The sequence below is a fragment of the Labrus mixtus genome, chromosome 13 (genome assembly GCF_963584025.1).
Source record: "Labrus mixtus chromosome 13, fLabMix1.1, whole genome shotgun sequence".
In the NCBI taxonomy this organism is placed as follows: Eukaryota; Metazoa; Chordata; class Actinopteri; order Labriformes; family Labridae; genus Labrus; species Labrus mixtus.
Genome location: NC_083624.1, coordinates 5,692,571 through 5,709,713, shown reverse-complemented (window position 1 = coordinate 5,709,713; position 17,143 = coordinate 5,692,571). Strand labels below are relative to the sequence as shown.

Here is a 17,143-nt window from a genome sequence, read left to right as displayed (position 1 = left end):
GTATTTACAAAAAAAACAGTTTCTGCACCTTTGATTGGAGGTTATTAGTTTAGAATAGAATAGAATAGAATGACTTTATTGATCCCAAACTGGGAAATTGTGGCGTTACAGCAGCAGGTTCTCCAAACACACAATATTAACAAATTTAAACACAATATAATATTAAATACAAAGTAAATAAGCACTAAAAATATCAAAACTAAGAATGGGAATATATACAACCTGGATTTAACAAAGCATTACTAGTCTTAATTAAGAAAAGATTAAATACAACATACTTTGCTGGAGATAGATGTAAATGTTACACAGTAAAAGTTTACTGTGACAAAAGTTGAATTAATTGTTTGTATTTTTGTTTAGTTATGAATGGGAATATGCAGGTATCAATCATACTAACAAAATCAATTACAACAAGGCCACCTAAAGGTTTTATTTTATAGTGTAAAATAAATCAATAGTCCGTGGCACACTGAAAATAATTTAACTGTATTTTATTGTTTGCTCACAATAAAATACAGTAATGTTATTTTCTATGTGCTATCCAGGAAACTGCAAAAATCACCAATAATGCTTTGTGCCCTCATTTAATTGAGACAGTTTTAGTAACCCTAACCCTAAACCTTTCCAACATGTGTTTTTGAAGGGCTAACCTCCTGATTCACCTGAGGGATTTGGATGTTTTTCCCACAGTACAAATAAACTAGATGTGTATATATGTCCAAGACCATCTGGTGCTTATTGGACCAGTTATATGATTTTAAAATCTATCCATGCAGGAAGCCATTTCAGTGATGGATATTGTGTGTTTTTGAGAATTCTGGCAGCAGCAGCAGAGTTTTGGACAAGCAGCAGCTGCCTGAATGGTTTCTCACTGGGACCCGGGAATACCCCAGCGTAGTCTAGCCTGCTAAAAAAAAAAATTGTTTTCTGTATCTTAAGACAAAATCTTTAATTCTAGAAAATTTAGTACTGAGATTTTTTTATTTTTTTTTTACAATTTCTGTCAGTTGTGTTTGTTGTCATTTTGTTTTTCTGTAATGCTAAGGTCTGGAAAAACAACATTTTGATCCTGTGTACGTCTTGAACAGAGGCCTATGGCAGAATGGAAATCAAACTTACTTACCTAATCTATAAAAATAACTCCAGAGCCAAATTTGAATAATAAAACCAATATTTTATTTTATTATAAAAGCACTTTTAGTAACAGTTTAAAAAAACGTTTACATTTGTTCTTCCACTAGATGGTGTTAGGCCACCCTAAAAAAAGCATCTCCCCCTTTAGACATTATGGACCACCCAATTTTAGAGAAAAGTTACAAAAAGGAGAGGAAGCCTTACAAAGAAAGAAAAAGAAAGAAGTCTTTGCATGAACTGCACATGAGGACATTTCCGACATATTACCCCTTAGACATGGGGATTTTTTATTTTTATTTATTAAATCTAAGTCATACCAGTGTTTAAAAAAAGCATATTTTAAAAGCATTGCTAAGTCACACAGTCGTTTAAGGCTGATCACATGCACCTGTATGTTAGGACTAATCCAACAACACAACAGATATGTCTGTGTTTTGAGGGCAGGTACTTAAGTTAAGTCACTTGAGATGTAAAAGAAATACAGGAATTAAAGCTTTCTGAATCTTAAAGTGTTTTTGTGTGTTTGGTGTGAAAGATGTCTACGTTGGTCTCCTGACACTGTCTGAGGTCATAGTCACAATATCCAATAGAGAATCGTCCCTAAAAGCAGAAGAACAGAAACTGTGAACAGATGTCAACATGTTGATTCATAGAAAATCTGCCCAATAGTTCTAATGATATAGCAAAAGAAAAAAATGTATATAAATCGAGTCTCACCTTAGGCCTCTTGAAGTAATCGAGCCCTCTCCCTATCTTTATGATCCATCCATTATCAAATCTGAAAACACTTTTGTTTAGATTACTGCCATAAAATAAAGTTATAATCACAGTGGAGTGTAATACCACAGCTAAAACATGATTCTCCTTGATACTGCAGCCTCAGATCAACAGTACCTGATCTCCCTGTCGTGTATAGTGGAGGAATACTGCAGATCCAGAGTCACTCCCTGAGCACCGACGCTCTGTTTCAGCTCAGCCAGGGCGCTGCTCTGCTGGCCGCTATCCGTCTGCCAGACACGATGAAAGGTGGGTGAAACAACTGAGCAGACTGAACACAGGTGTGACCGCTGCCATGTAGTCGATGCATCGCGCGCTCTACCTGACGACATAACCCACCTCGTCCTGTGACGTCAGGAGATGGATCTTCTTCACCTTGCAGGACGCTTTCAGCAGCATCTCACAGAACCGCACGAAGTTGTACAACTGTGGAGGAGAGAAGGCGAAGAGGTTCGTTTAACTTTGTTGAGTTCGGCACATTTTGACGTTAGAATTAACTTCACTGAGTTCAGTTAAAAATATAATACAAAAGACAATTCAGTTGTATTTTTTTAGGTTGTACAACGCAGAAAGCAATCAGGGTTTACATGAAATTAAACTCTTCTAATCCATAAAATGTTGAAGTTAAGGGGCGCTGCATAGCCTAATGGTTATGTTGCACGCCCCATGTAGGTAATGTCCTTTGTTGCAGCGTTAGTGGGTTCAAATCTGCATGTCATTCACCACTCTCTCCTCCCAACACGTCCCATCTCTCTTCAGCTGTCCTATCCAATAAAGGCCCCAAAAAATAAGTTAACTTTCCAAAAAAACAACACTCACAATGTTAACAGGATATGATCAGGCAGCTGTCATGTCACAGACGTTTACAGGGAATTAAGGCCAACTTAGATTCAGTGTGTTTTATAAATCATCATTCATCTCACTGATTATTAAGAGAAGTCGTTTTTTCCCCAATTATTGACGACTATTTTTCATAACGGTTTCAGAATTCTAAATGTTTGCAGACAAAACTAGCAATTTTATGACGTAACATTTGTGATGTAATTTAAGATAACATTTACTATTAAACATGCAAAATCATTTTTAACACAGGACCGCTATAAAGACTTAAAGATGGCCTTTGATAAGTTTATACTCACATATTTAAGTAAACAAAAGTACAAATAATTCATTAACCTTTTGTCACACTGGACTGTAAAATACAATATGACATCACAAACGTGCAATATATTTATCTGTATAGTAATTTTATACATAGCTTTTGTTTTTATATCTATTTATATCTGCATGTAAATACTTGCTGCTGTTTTTATCCTGCACTACAACGAACCAAATGCAACAAAATTTTGTTCTTATCTGCACTGTGAAGTACAAGTTTGAATGACAATAAAGAAAGTCTAAGTCTAAGTAAACTAATAACCTTAAATAAAAGGTGTAGTACCTGTCTGTTCCTAATTACTAATAGAGCTCTGTATTGATCAGGTAACTATAAAGAAAAATGATCCAAATCCAGCTGGAAACAGAGAATATACACTGATGAAGACAAAGATCTTACTTGGTGTGTGTGACGTATGTACGGGTCCTGAACCCAGACCTCTGTGAGTAAAGTGCTGATGTACGGCTTGAAAAGAGCCTCATAGCTGTAACCAGTAGCATCTTCTGCTATTTTAATCTGCTCGTGGTACTTCCCATCTGACAGGAGAGGGAACACAGACGGAGAAAAGATACAGAGGAGGTCCCAAGAAGGTCGAAGTAACCTTTGAAACAGGGACCTTTAATATGCAAAACATGAATCATACATTATTAGACACACTCTATAACTTTACACAATTGCAATAAATGATCAGAGGAGCAACAAATACTTCGTTACCTTACTTAAGTAGAAATTTTGGGTATCTATACTTTACTGGAGTAATTATTTTTCAGCCGACTTTTTACTTCTACTCCTTACATTTTAAAAATTGCCTCGTTACTCCGATTTCATTCCGGCTTGTCGTCGTTAAAAAAAAACACAAATATGGTTCTTTAATGTATTTGCATTGTACTAAAACGCGTTTGTTGTCAATGGGCATAAATGCGGCTGAAACAGGTGCATCCCAAATTTTTCAACATTACCATTTTAATATAACATTAAAGTCATTATGGCCTTTAGAAAAATGTTTTTGGGGAGGTGGGGTAGAGCACTATAGGCCCCTGTGTCAGAAAGATTTGTAGTGAATAGTGAATTGTCCTGATTTTGTTGTATTGTCTACATACTGTACGTCCTGTTTTGTTTTATTTTTATGTTTTCAATGTTTGTTTGTAATTTTCAATTTGGGTAAATTTTATTTGTGATAGTAAATATTCTTACTTTGTTATTTTTTACTGTATTTTATTTGAACTTTGTTTAATCTCTTAAGGTGAGGTTTTGAGATAAGCTCTCACCTGCACATGTGTTTTATTATTTTATTTTCTGTTTGATTCTTCTTTCAAAAAATGTGCAAATAAACTAAACTACGCTTTTGTCCTTAATGGCATTTTTTCCCCCTTACATTATTTTTACTTTTATACTTTAAGTAGTTTTGAAACCAGTACTTTTACACTTTTAAAAGCTCTAGGTTGATACTTAAACCCTCAGTATCTAAACTTCTACCTGAGTAATGAATGTGAATACTTCACCTCTGTAAATGATACATGCCTTGTAGAGGTCGCTTTGACTCTTTCTTACAGTCGTCCAGTGTTCATGTTAATTACCTTCTTTCATCTGGTTCACATGAACTTTGATTTGTTCTGCTCTGTCCATGTAGCCTTTAATCTTATCCCTGAAGTGTCCTCTCTTTGACTCATCCTTCACAGCTGATGGAAACAACAACACGTGTTGGTTAATGCCCTTATCATAAAGCCTCTGCAGTATATTTAAATGCTGAAGATAGAGACCTTTCAATACGTCCATGAGGAGCTGGATTCCCTCCTGGTAGCAGACCAGAGACTCCTGGAAGCGGCCGATCTGGTCCAGCTCCACCGCCCGCTTCAGGACGGAGACAGCAGAGGTCTCCATCCCTGACACGTGATTCTGGGTCATTTTTCTGTCTTATTAAAACATAAGTAGAAACAATTACAGCGTATTCTTTCTCATTCCAAGCCAGGAGAGCCACCGAAAGAAGTGAAACCACCTTATGGAACTTGGTTGCTGGACGTGTGCGCCACCAAAACAAATCCCCGGAGAAACTTAAATGTGACGCGATTGACCGTGATGCTTAAGATAGGGACAGTTCAAATAAATAAATAAATGAAACAAATATTTTTCATATATTAACCCTTTATTTTTAAATAACACGAAATTATTCAATCTTAGATTATTTTATTGGATTTTGCATTTGTTAATGGTGACGAATGGGGGTAGGACTTGACAAGGCTTCTTCCTATACAAATGTGTATTATATTGAAATTGGCTTTTTTTATACAGATTTTTTTATACAGATTTTTTTTCCCATTTGTTTATTCATTTTCATCTATTTTTTTTAATGGTTCGAAATAAAGAATAAAGTGATTCGATGTTCAATTAAAAATAAATCCCTCTAGGAACCTTGTACGAGGAACATTTGTTGTCCCCGGCACAGTTTCGCTTCCGGTGGGGTAGTGAGAGAAAACTACCACGATTTAAACCGTGATAGTGAGTTTACGGTTGTGTTTTCAGCTTCTTAATCATTTAGATACGAGTCAACGCTTTGAATATGATTTAAACATTGATTAAATTGGTGATTTATATCCTTTTAAAACAACGTTTAGCAGAGTTTGCTCCACGCGTCTTGCAGGTTGTAACCTTGGCCTGAATGACTGCAGCACGTACGAGGTTTCTTTGGTGTTTTTTTTTTTGGGTTCCCCTGCTGAAATATTAAAATGTCAGGTGTGTGTCGTGGATTGAGACAATTCCCAGTCAAGGTAAGAACTGTGTTTTTTATGTTACAGCTTGAAATGGACCCCTCAATGTCAATACAAGCGTTTCAGTAAGGCTAAACTAATGTGACAACCTCTGTTATGTTTCAACTTGGAGGAAGATATTTGATTTGTTTTATGATTGTGTTGTAAAAAACAAAACAATATGCTAATCTTAATGATGAAATAATAAGAATAATAACTTTATTTATACAGCAGCTTTTAAAAACACAGGTTTACAAAGTGCTTTGACAAACTAAACCAAACACAGAAGAACATAAACAACAGCAAGAACATAACAAATACTAAATACTAAAAATAATTAAATACAATTCAACAGAAAAGAACCCATCATGCACAATACCCAACAGACATATATAACCCGACCATCACAAGAACCATCATAAGAACCATCATAAGAACCATCATAAGAACCATGATAAAACACAAGAACCCAACAACACGAGCTGAGACCTAGAGGAACCAAAAATTTAAAAAGATGTAAGAAACTAAAAGAGATAAAAGCAAATCAAAAAGGTAACAGAAATAAGAAGGTAAGAGCAGTAAAAGAAATAGAAACAAGTGGTTAAAGGATCAAAAAAATAAAACTATAATATTAATAAAAATAAAAAGTAAATATAAAAGTCAAAGTCAACTTTATTGTCAATTTCAAAATATGCCAGACATACAGTGGAATCGAAACTGTGTTTGTCTCCGTCCCACGGTGCAATACAACCAAAATAAGATAAGGTAAAATAAGTAAAAATAGATCAAATAAAATGAGGTAAAATAAGTTTACAGTAATAAATTCTAAATTGTGCAAAAGGTACAAAACAAAATGGTAAATAAAATAAAATTTAAAGAAAAAGTAAACTTGTTCAATGTGCAGTAAACTGAGTGTACTTTTGAATAGATAGCTTCAGAGTTATTAGTCCAGAGTTCTTGGTGGCAAACGGGAGGGGGTTAAACATAAATTGACAAAGTAAGTAATATAAGAAATCACCAAGTTAAAACATAAGAGGAGTTAAGATAAGAGCATAAATAAAAGGACAGTAAGAAGTAAAGTAAGTAAGAACATTATTTCATAGAGAATGATGAATTGAATTACTTTTTGCATATTGTTTCAAAGATTATGCTCAAAATTCAAGCTACCCAGCTAATTTATTTCCTCTAGAAATAAAGAAGTAGACATGTAAAATCCAATGTTTGACAAATGTATGTTGTCTCACATCATGTGGCCCAATTCCACAGGACACACTGTATTTGTGTCATTTTATTACATAAAATAATCAGCTTTCTAGCTTGTGGTATTTTGTAACTTAGTCCCTCTGCACCTTTAAGAAAAAGCTAAAGACCCAGCTCTTTCATGAATACCTACTAACTTAATGATGATGGTCTCCATATTATTGATGATGATGATGGTAGTGACGATGGTTTTTGTTTGATAACGACGACTTATAAGATGGTTTCTATACTGATTAGAGCTCTCAAGAACTGCCCTCAATGTTGTGCTTTGCCTCTGGTCACTTCCTGTCAGCACCTGTGTGTCCAATCAGACTCAAAGCTGATCGTTTGCTCTTACTGACATTGTTCCCTTTTTTCTAGATCCTTGCTCGTGTTGTTCTTATTCTCTGATGTACGTCGCTTTGGATAAAAGAGTCTGCTGAGTGAATTGTAGAATTGGTCTCCGAACTCTTTGTGTATCTCTTACAGGTTCTGACAGAAACAACACTTTTGTCGCCGTGTTCATGGTTTGTGTCTGCACGCAGCAAATTCACAAAAGCAAGAGTCCCACCAGAGGTAAGAAAACCGGCAAAGGCCACTTCATGTCATTTAGCTGAGTGTGATTTAATATATTGCAGATTTCTAAAATTGAGTAATTTGTAAAACTCAAGCACACTGACTACCAAGATGCATTCTTATTATTCACCTGAACATCTGGGATCGTCTTTTCAAGGACCCCTTAGTAAATGTAGTTTATGTTCTCACGCTGGTTTTGGCAAATTTTGATGGGTGAAGCTCTATCTTGTTCTTTGAGTTATTAAAATGCCTCGTTGTATTATTTCATTTACTCCAAAGACTCTGTGTTTATTCTTCGCAGCTTTTTGCAGAAAGATCAAAAGAACATGAGAAATACGGAGGAGATCCAGACCATCCACATAAACTGCACATAGTGACACGAGTGAAAAGTGTCATGAGAAGGCCGTACTGGGAGAAAGAAATGGTGAAAACCCTTGGGCTTGACAAGGTAAGGCTTTTGTGTTTTGTTTTGTTTTTAGAGATCTACAGCATAGTTTGCCTCCTCGTTTATGCTTAGACGTCGACTCAAAAATAATTGAAGAATGGGAGAAAAATCAAGAAAAGTTGTGGAAAACAAAATACTTTCAAGGGATTTTTTTTAAATGTCTCTGATGAAATGCAATTTCAAGAATGTTTTAGCATTAAAATGTGTTGGAGTTGGGGCTTTCCATGACAATAACATAACACCCATGAAACAGTGTGGCCAAAGCATTGTTTAGTTATTTAAGGTTTTACTGGTTTGGGTTAAACTTTTACCACAACTTGGTAATATACTATAAAATCCATAAAATATTCATTTATCAGGGGTGCAAACTCATCAGGGATGAAAAAGGTGACATGGATCCAAACCACCTAGGGGGGGTCCGGGGGCATGCTCCCCTGGGAAGATTAAAAAAAATATATATATATCAGCTTTAAAATGTTAATTTACAGACGATTTTAGCGTTCAGACTAAAGAAGCAGTGCGAACAGTTGCTTGTCGATATCTATGTTCTGTTCTAACTTTTTGATAAAGCTTCAGTGAAACATGAAGAACCCCATGATGCTCCTAACCTTCAGTCCCTTTTTATAAAGGGGATGAATTTGCAGAACAAATTGATCTAAATTAATCACACAAATCACCTTTTTGGGATCCAAAACGGCAAATTTCGCCGAAAGGTGACAAGTTTGCACCGCTGATCTATGGCTGTGTCACCTGAAACAGTTTAGCATGAGTCTACTATAGAGCAGTGAAGAAATGTAACTGGACTCGTAAAGCTCTCAGTTTTTGATTTTTCTTTTGCATTGACGCTGTTCTCTCTTTGTCGTAATTAGGCACATGTACCTGTGATTCACAAAAACACACCTGCAGTCAACAGCCAACTGAAATTTGTCAAACATCTTGTAAGGTAAGACAATTACACAGAAAGGAGGGGGAACATTTTGTCCTGAAACAATAGTCAAGTCTCTAGTTTGATACCGAAACAGTTTTTTCAAGAACATTATATAATACAATTAGTTATTTGTCTAATTATTAAAGGGACACTTCGTGTAATTTAATGCCTTTCTGTCCTGCTGCATTCAGGATCCAGCCGCTGAAGACTCCCTATGGACTCCCCGCTGAAGAGGACATGGCCGACACCTACATCAACAGCAAAGGAGAGCTGATTGTTCGTCGTCTTCTTCAACCCGTCGAACCAAAAGCAATCGAATCTTAGCTTTGCTTTCAATCGTGTGTTATTATTTCAACTGTTCATAAAATATCATGGAAAATCATCTACTCCCTTGTTTTCTGTTCTGATTTTACTAAACTGAATGAGAGCTACAATTTAGCATGATGCCTGTTTTTGAGGTATTTAACTTAAGACTCCAAAGAGGGTGAGAGAATGCTTTAATCAGGCCCTCTCTCTCTTCAGTAATGAAGGCGAGTTAGTTCTCTCGTCCCATCAGTAAATGTCAATTTGAACACAAGTTTTACACATTGTTTCTTCAGTAAACATGACTAATGAAATAAATGTAAATAAGAAACTGTTTGAAAGCAACAGATCTTTTCTGTTGAGCCGAACCATCAATTTAGTTTTTGTCAGGCCTGGTTTTTAACAGCTACTAGCATTTGAGGATGAAGCTGTGTTGTAATTCCATTCTACTACACACAGTGTGCATATACATCCATAAACAATATACACATTTTCTTTAGAGTGGTGCATGGGCAGGAACTAATCCCAGTCGTCATGAACCATGTAGAGTCCCAAACTAGCCAAACCTGCACATCACTGGACCTTGAAAATAAATATTTCAGATATTAGAACCTGAAAACTTTATATAGAGACCCTGGCCAACAGTCTGGTTTCAAACCCAGAACTTCCTTGCTATGATGTTGCCTCACTGAAACAAGTTTTTAGCATTTCATAATCCATTCAGAATTACAGCCAGAAATGTCATTTTTTCCACCTCCCAAGAAGCACCAATTAACTATTTTTTATTGGAACCTTGAGCTCGGTTCCTTTAATCCACGCTCTGATCAGACAGATTTGTTATTGAAACACGTTGGTAAAATTGACCTCTTTCAGTTCAGGATGCTGCTACAAGAAAAAGTATGGTGAAAAATAAATAGGATGATTTAGAAAGAGGAAAAACCAGAGGGAGCATGTATACACACAAAGACAGAATGCGTGTTTCCTGATGTGTGTTAACAGATTTCTACACTTGAATACACACAAATGTTTATTTGCAACGGTATTTCATGACAGAGGTTTAAATTTCAACCATGAAAAGACACAAACAAAAACAAAATGAAGCTAAAGGCTTGTTGATACATAATTGACGCAGTAGCTCATCGACACCTTCTGTATCCTCAACAAACTGATGGTAAATGTTACCTTGTTCTGGAAATGCATGTGTCATTCTTCTGATGTATTCAAATATAAAAAAGATGGGAGACAATTCATTAAATAAGTCTAAAACAAAGATGCTAACAGATATAATAAAATAATTAGATTTGAGATATGGTAAATCAAAATATGAAAATTTGTAGAAATAGGTAAAGTCACTAAGGGGGGGGGGGGGGGGGGTGTGAATCAAAGCGGGCCGTCTGCTAGACTTTTTTTTTTTAAAGTGAGGTAGCCCTGAGAGAGAACCAGACGACTGTTGGTTCTCCTCAGTCGTCTGAATCTGAGTCCGAGTCGTAGCCCCGCCCTCTGATGGTTTTCTTCTCCACCTTTGTGAACTTTGTGCCCGACCTCTTGTTCACTGTAGGAGGCTCCATCAGGTTACCACTAGAAAGAGAACACAAAGTTACAGTTTTAGTGGCACAGTCCTGGGATTCTGCAGCTCTGATGCTTTAGATATACTGTAACTGAGGCAGTGTGCTGCATGTCTCACCTGTAGTTGATAACACCTGCACAGCCAAGTCTCCACTCGAGCATCTCCGTGGGAAACTCGTCTGTGTTTCCCAGGTCGGTGAAGCCCACGACGTAGTCCTTTGTCTTTCCGTCCAAGAGCAGGGCCAGCGTGGGGATGACCTTGATGTGAAGCCTCTCTGTCAGAAACGGGGCCTTTTCCACGTTCAGTTTGAGGAATTTGGTCTCGACGTGCTTCTTTGCCAAGATGGCCAAGTGTTTGTCGAGGATCTTACATCTACAGGGAGGGAGGACAGAGCGACAAGGTAAGCACCCCGATGACAACAAGCCCTCACAAAGAAACAAATTAAACTTACAGGAAAAGATCGAACATACAAAATGAGATCAATGTTATGTTACTAAAATAATACGATGGACTACATTGCTGATGGCGAGTATGTTAGAGCGCTGAGTCTTTGGACTGTCATGCTCTGCCTTGGTGAAGATAACTCAACAAGGGCAGAAACTGCACATGTTTTTTTAAATTCTGAAGTATACAAGCCTGATTGAGTGATTTTTTAGAAACTTATTTTCTTTTTTTTAGTATTTTCATGGATTCATTCATCTTGATAATTTTGTGGATATATCTTTAAATTGTAGTAATTCTTCTTTTAGGTTTGTGAAGCTGTAATACATGTGTTAGAGACCTCATAGCAGCAGAGTTATATTTGGATTGGAGCCAAGTGTCCAAGTGAGTCGAGAAGGAAATGTGACTCTGAGACTGAAGAGATGTACATGTCTGATATTTAGGAGTCAAGCTGATGTCTTCTTTCTAGCCTTTTAGAGATGAACCGAAGCAGCCAGGAATTTGTGGGCTGTACCTTCTAATAGAATATAAACAACACTGTGAAGATGCAGACTTTGCCACTTTGTCCATGTTTGTCAATGATTGCAAGCGATTGTGAGATCTTGGTCAGCGATGGTCCGCACTTTGTCAGCCATGTGTGTTGTGTTTCTGTGTTGTCTGACCATGGCTGAATAAATCTAAGATGATCCACAGTCTGTTTCACGATTTCATCATTGTTTACTAAGAGTAAAAAGCGCAAACATTTTACTACATTACAATGCTCAAAAACAAATACACTTTGTATTTGCAAAGCTTAAATCAGGAAATGTTATCAGCTGAAAGTCTGAAATGCTGAATCAATAATAAGTATTCTTGCAGGTTAATTAATGTATGTTTTTATTGACTAACTGGTCAAATGTCTTTGTAGATATACATTTATTGTAGCTTTGCACTCGCCTGAACGTTGAGTTTCTGTAGAAGTGGCAGACGACATTCTTGGTGTCCTTGACTTCACCGAAAAACTCTTTCTCGCTTGGGATTTCTCGGTACTCGCCGTGGCCTTTAGACAACCACTCCTAATAACGGAGAACAACGATTAGCAGCAGGACAATACATGACAAAGGAGGAGGGAAAAAAAAGGCTTTTACAGTCTAGAACAATCACAACATACGGTTGGCTGATTTGGGATTTAAAAAAAAAAAGCAAAATAATTTTGTATAAACTCGAGACTTCAGGTTACCCACTGTGTTCTTTGGATGAAATTATATTGTTTCCAAAAATTACAATCACTAAACTGGTCCTCATGAAACTCTATATTGTTGTTTGTTTCTGTCTTATTAAGTTGCACAATTGTCAATTAAAGTCTAAAATATTCAAGACATCCTAAGACTTAAGAGTCATAGAATGAAAAATCCAGCTTGATCCCTTCTTAGCAAAGCACATCCAAAAAATACTTTTTATTGTATTTTTCCAACGGCAGGTATTTGGATTCATACTTGATAAAGCAGAGGCCGGAATAAATTCAATATTATTTTTGCAGTGGGTGCTTATGTTGCCTTATAAATGTTGCACGTGCTTAAAGGTCCCATATTCTGCTTTTTCTGGTTTTAGATGCTCTTTAGTGTGTTTTCATGTCCTGCATGTTTAGGCACACCTATGTGCAAAAATTCAAAGTCCTCGGAAACGCGGCTTCTCCTACGTCCTCCTGTTAGCTGTAGCATTAGCCGCATGTAACGCTCGGTTCTAGCCCCCCTCGATAAAAATTTGTCAGTCCGACGTCATTGTCAGTGTGAGATCACTGATCTAAGCCCATTGGCTCGTTGTGGCAAGCCCTGCAGCTCATGTTGAAATTTCCGAGACGCGTGCTGAGCAACTGACCAATAACGACAGAGCGGATCGGCAGACCAATCAGAGCAGACTTGGCCCACGTGGGGTCTAACAGTGTGGGCTCAACAGAGTGCAGCTGACGGACTCAGAGCGTAGAGGGAGCAAGGAGGAGCAGTACATGAAAACAGACACTTTTTTTTGGACTTTATCTATTGTGAACGTACAAAAGTAGGTACATAGATTAAATATACGAACCCCAAAAAGGGCATAATATGACCTCTTTAAAGAGAGAATTTACTAAATGGGCAACAAGATCATTCAAACTGCTTTCAAAGTTTTAAGCAGTAAAATAGTATGAATTAAGTTAATCAATAGCTTAAAGTGTGTCAAAGAAAAACATCCAACATACCTGCTTCTGTTTCTGGGCTTTTTTCAGAGCCTCTAACCGCCTCTCCTTCAGTCTGTCCAAATCATCTTCATCCATGTCGTTCAGTTTGCTCAACTGTGCATCCACCGACTCCTCCACCAGCTTGGCCGACTGCTCCAACACCTTTGTGATGATGTCCATTTGTTGGTTAGCCATGGTTGACGGTTCAGTGTGAAACTCTTTCTGATTCTAGAGAGGAAAAGAAGAGATAATGAACGCCGGGACTTGAAACAAATGTTGACATTGAGATTGAGGCACCTGTCTTAAATTTCATGGACATAATGATAAGTCACATCAGACCAGATGAGATCAGACCAAGAGCTCAAACAATGACTCAAACAAAATGATGTTAACTGCCCTATATTTATAAAATCAATTATTTGTTACTTACTGTATTTCAAAAATGTATGTCATTACAGCTTTCTTAATATAGTTCAGGGCTTTTCAGAAGAATTTTACTACCATAACATCATGGTCATCATCATATTACAGGCTGCTTCAGAAAACACCAGTGGCAATGTGACACCTGAACACAGTGAAAAGGAGCCAAAGCATAAAGTTGACCCATTTTCCCCTTAGCTTCCTTTCTGACTCTCACTCCCTCTCCCTCGGTGGACAGCAATGCCTTTTGAGAGACAATATTAAATTAATATCCAGCACCCTGACGAGTCGGTTTTAGTAAAATGGCGTTCTCACGTCACCATAACATGTCAGTGTTTAAGTGTGAGACAAAAAAGCTCTGAAGTACAGCGGGACGCATCACAACACACATTATAGATAATCTGTATAGAATACATATTGATAATTAGTGGGTAAAAACAGAGCTACTAAATCATCACTGAGGCAAGGAGAGAGAGAAAGACTGCAGGTAACAGTTTTTATTATACAGTCAGTTTCCCAGATTATTTAAACTAGAGCAGGGGCCACATGCGGCCCCCCTCAACCCTCAACGTGGCCCTCAGGTCAATTTTTACATATCAATTATTTTGAAACATGAAGAAAACATGACAAAATCTGCCATGAAATTGTGAAAACCAGAAATATGTCCATAATAATATTTGATCACTGGTATATGTTGAGTTAAATTTGACAATTTGGCCCCCTGGCTGTGACCAAAGTTGCCCGTTCCTGAATTAGAGTGTGTTGAAAAAGGCAGGGCTACTTTTTCCCACGGGCTGACTACTCCATATGTCTTTTCATCAATTCAATCAATCAATACATTTTTATTTGTATAGCGTCAACTCATAACAAGTGTTGTCTCGAGACACTTTACAAAAAAGCAGGTAAAAGACCTTACTTATTTTTATGTTACAAAAGAGCAGGTAAAAGACCTTACTCATTGTTATATTACAAAGATCCGGCCTATCCATCATGAGCACTTTAGCAAAGCAGCAAAAGTTACAGTGGTAAGAAAAAACTGTCTTATTGAAAGGCAGAAATCTTCGGCTGGATCCCCGGCTCATGACGAAACAGCCTTCACAGGCCTTTTGAAAGACCGGATCATTATTTTTCTTTTCTTTGTCAGTCAATGAGGAGTCTGTAGTTTTGTTCTGTTGGTTTGACATTGAAAGAATCAATTAAAATATGTTTTAGATTGTCTAAAGAAGAAGAAGATTTTGGCCTTCAGTCATTTTGATGAATTGAGTTTCCATCAGTTTAAATAAAGTATTTATCTATGATCAATTTTGGCTTCTGTCTGACATTACGTTGACTAAATGATTTTATTTATTTATTTGTTAGGGACAGTGCATATTAATGAACAGCTGTAACAATTACAGCTGTAAAAATGCCAGATTATAGCAGAAGTGTTAGTTTCCATCTGTTGTCTCTAGGCAGGTAACAGAGAAAGACAAATTACAAATAAAATAAAATACAAAGGCACAAGTGACAAACATTTACAACTCTGTTTTTGCACATTTACATTTAATCTTTTCTTAATTAAGACTAGTAATGTTTAGTTAAATCCTGGTTGTATATATTCTCATTCTTAGTTTTGATATTTTTAGTGCTTATTTACTTTGTATTTAATATTATATTGTGTTTAAATTTGCTCATATTGTGTTTTTTGCTCATATTGTGTGTTTGGACAACCTGCTGCTGTAACGCCACAATTTCCCAGTTTGGGATCAATAAAGTAATTCTATTCTATACTATTATATTATTATATTCTATTCTATTATATTTTATAATATTCTATTCTATGAGAAACCGTCTCTGAGACAAAGCCATGGTAACGTTAGGCCACGCCTTGATTTAGCCGGTTGTTAGCATAGTGCGTTTACATAACAGGCTACTTTTCCCTCATTTTACCATCCTGCTTCGTGTGCAGCTTATTGTAACACGCGTTTTAGATGCTATGTCTTCATTTCTATTGATTTCTGTTTTTGTTTTTATAACCGAAATCAAGTAATACTGGAACAAACCGTGTTGCTTGTTAGCGTAGCAGGCTAGCTAACGTTAGCCCTCTGAAATGCAAAGATGTTAACACTCGAGTTAAGACAGGAAAACATTTGATTTAAAAAGATACTATGAACTGTGAAGGTGCTGTTCAAGTGAACATTTTCTACAGAATGACCCCCCTGTTGATTAAGTTAGTTTATTACCTGATCGAGATGTGAGTAAGCTGTCAGCAGACACTTCAGTTCGTGCGCGAAATGCAAAACCGATGCAGCGGAAGTGACGTAGAAACTAGGCCGCCTGACGTCACACTTGTCTCTCTCGCATGTTTTTTTTTAAAGGCGTTTGGCACCCAAACTATGAGGGGCAAAAAAAGACTAAAGTATAAATAAATAAATAAATGTTGGGAGAAATGTTTACAATAATGTATAAATAAATAAATAAATGCATCAATAAATATATAAATGCTGAAAACAATACATCAATGATTAAATAATAAATACACTTTGTTAATGAAAAAGGCTATTTATATATTTTTACATGTATTTATTCATTTATTAGCGTATTTCTACAGTTATATATGTATCAATGCATACATTTCCACATTAATTGAGTTATTAATTTATTTCCGTATTTTTACATTTACACATCTTTTTGTTTCTGTGTCCAGGTTGTAAGAGGAAAAGTATATATGTAAATTTGCTTCTGTCTGTTTTTCTACTTCAGTAATGTTAGGATGGCCCACTTAATTTACATATTTACTTTTCCTTGTACAACATGGACACAGAAATACATAAATACTTATATGAATATATTTATTTATATATACATTTTTATATGAATTGTTGCATTTATTTATATATTTATTTATATATTTATTGATGCATTTATTTAATGATTTATTTATTTATACATTATTGTATGCATTTCTCCCAACATTTATTTATTTATTTATACTTTAGTCATTTGTCCCTCATACCAAACAAAATATTTTGCAAAGATGAACAAAATACAGCACCAAATATTTTTGTTATTTCAGATAAGGCCATTTAATCAGCTTGTCATTTTCCATTATTTATTGGAAATTTAATGGAATAAATACTTGAACAAATTGGGGTTTTAAATGTTAAATTGCCATATAACTGGACAGCAAAGATATAAGAAATAGATGTATTTATACAGAATTTATCTGCTCATATATCT

The 17,143-nt window shown here is 36.1% G+C and overlaps 3 protein-coding genes across 4 annotated transcripts; 1 reads left to right on the top strand and 2 right to left on the bottom strand.

Annotated features, from left to right (window-relative positions):
- Positions 1-1,153: 1,153 nt before the first annotated feature.
- mitd1 (MIT, microtubule interacting and transport, domain containing 1) lies at positions 1,154-5,101 on the bottom strand. The gene is made up of 7 exons (XM_061053356.1): positions 4,828-5,101; positions 4,645-4,746; positions 3,467-3,603; positions 2,251-2,337; positions 2,029-2,141; positions 1,852-1,912; positions 1,154-1,734 (listed from the first exon to the last, which is right to left on the bottom strand). Exons 1-7 carry the CDS (start codon positions 4,970-4,972, stop codon positions 1,639-1,641), a joined length of 741 nt encoding a protein of 246 aa, XP_060909339.1. The 5' UTR covers positions 4,973-5,101; the 3' UTR covers positions 1,154-1,638.
- Positions 5,102-5,495: 394 nt separating this feature from the next.
- Positions 5,496-9,381, top strand: mrpl30 (mitochondrial ribosomal protein L30). 2 transcript variants are annotated; one of them, XM_061053358.1, is made up of 6 exons: positions 5,509-5,563; positions 5,706-5,832; positions 7,540-7,626; positions 7,928-8,074; positions 8,941-9,014; positions 9,191-9,381. In XM_061053358.1, the coding sequence occupies exons 2-6, from the start codon at positions 5,791-5,793 to the stop codon at positions 9,321-9,323; spliced, it is 483 nt and encodes a 160-aa protein (XP_060909341.1). In that variant the 5' UTR covers positions 5,509-5,563; positions 5,706-5,790; the 3' UTR covers positions 9,324-9,381. The 2 variants fall into 2 exon arrangements, with proteins under 2 accessions (XP_060909340.1, XP_060909341.1); XM_061053357.1 differs by having other exon boundaries at positions 5,496-5,832.
- A 935-nt stretch (positions 9,382-10,316) lies between these two features.
- txndc9 (thioredoxin domain containing 9) lies at positions 10,317-16,237 on the bottom strand. Its single transcript, XM_061053331.1, has 5 exons — positions 16,147-16,237; positions 13,526-13,732; positions 12,247-12,365; positions 10,987-11,241; positions 10,317-10,880 (listed from the first exon to the last, which is right to left on the bottom strand). The coding sequence occupies exons 2-5, from the start codon at positions 13,697-13,699 to the stop codon at positions 10,763-10,765; spliced, it is 666 nt and encodes a 221-aa protein (XP_060909314.1). The 5' UTR covers positions 13,700-13,732; positions 16,147-16,237; the 3' UTR covers positions 10,317-10,762.
- Positions 16,238-17,143: the final 906 nt, after the last annotated feature.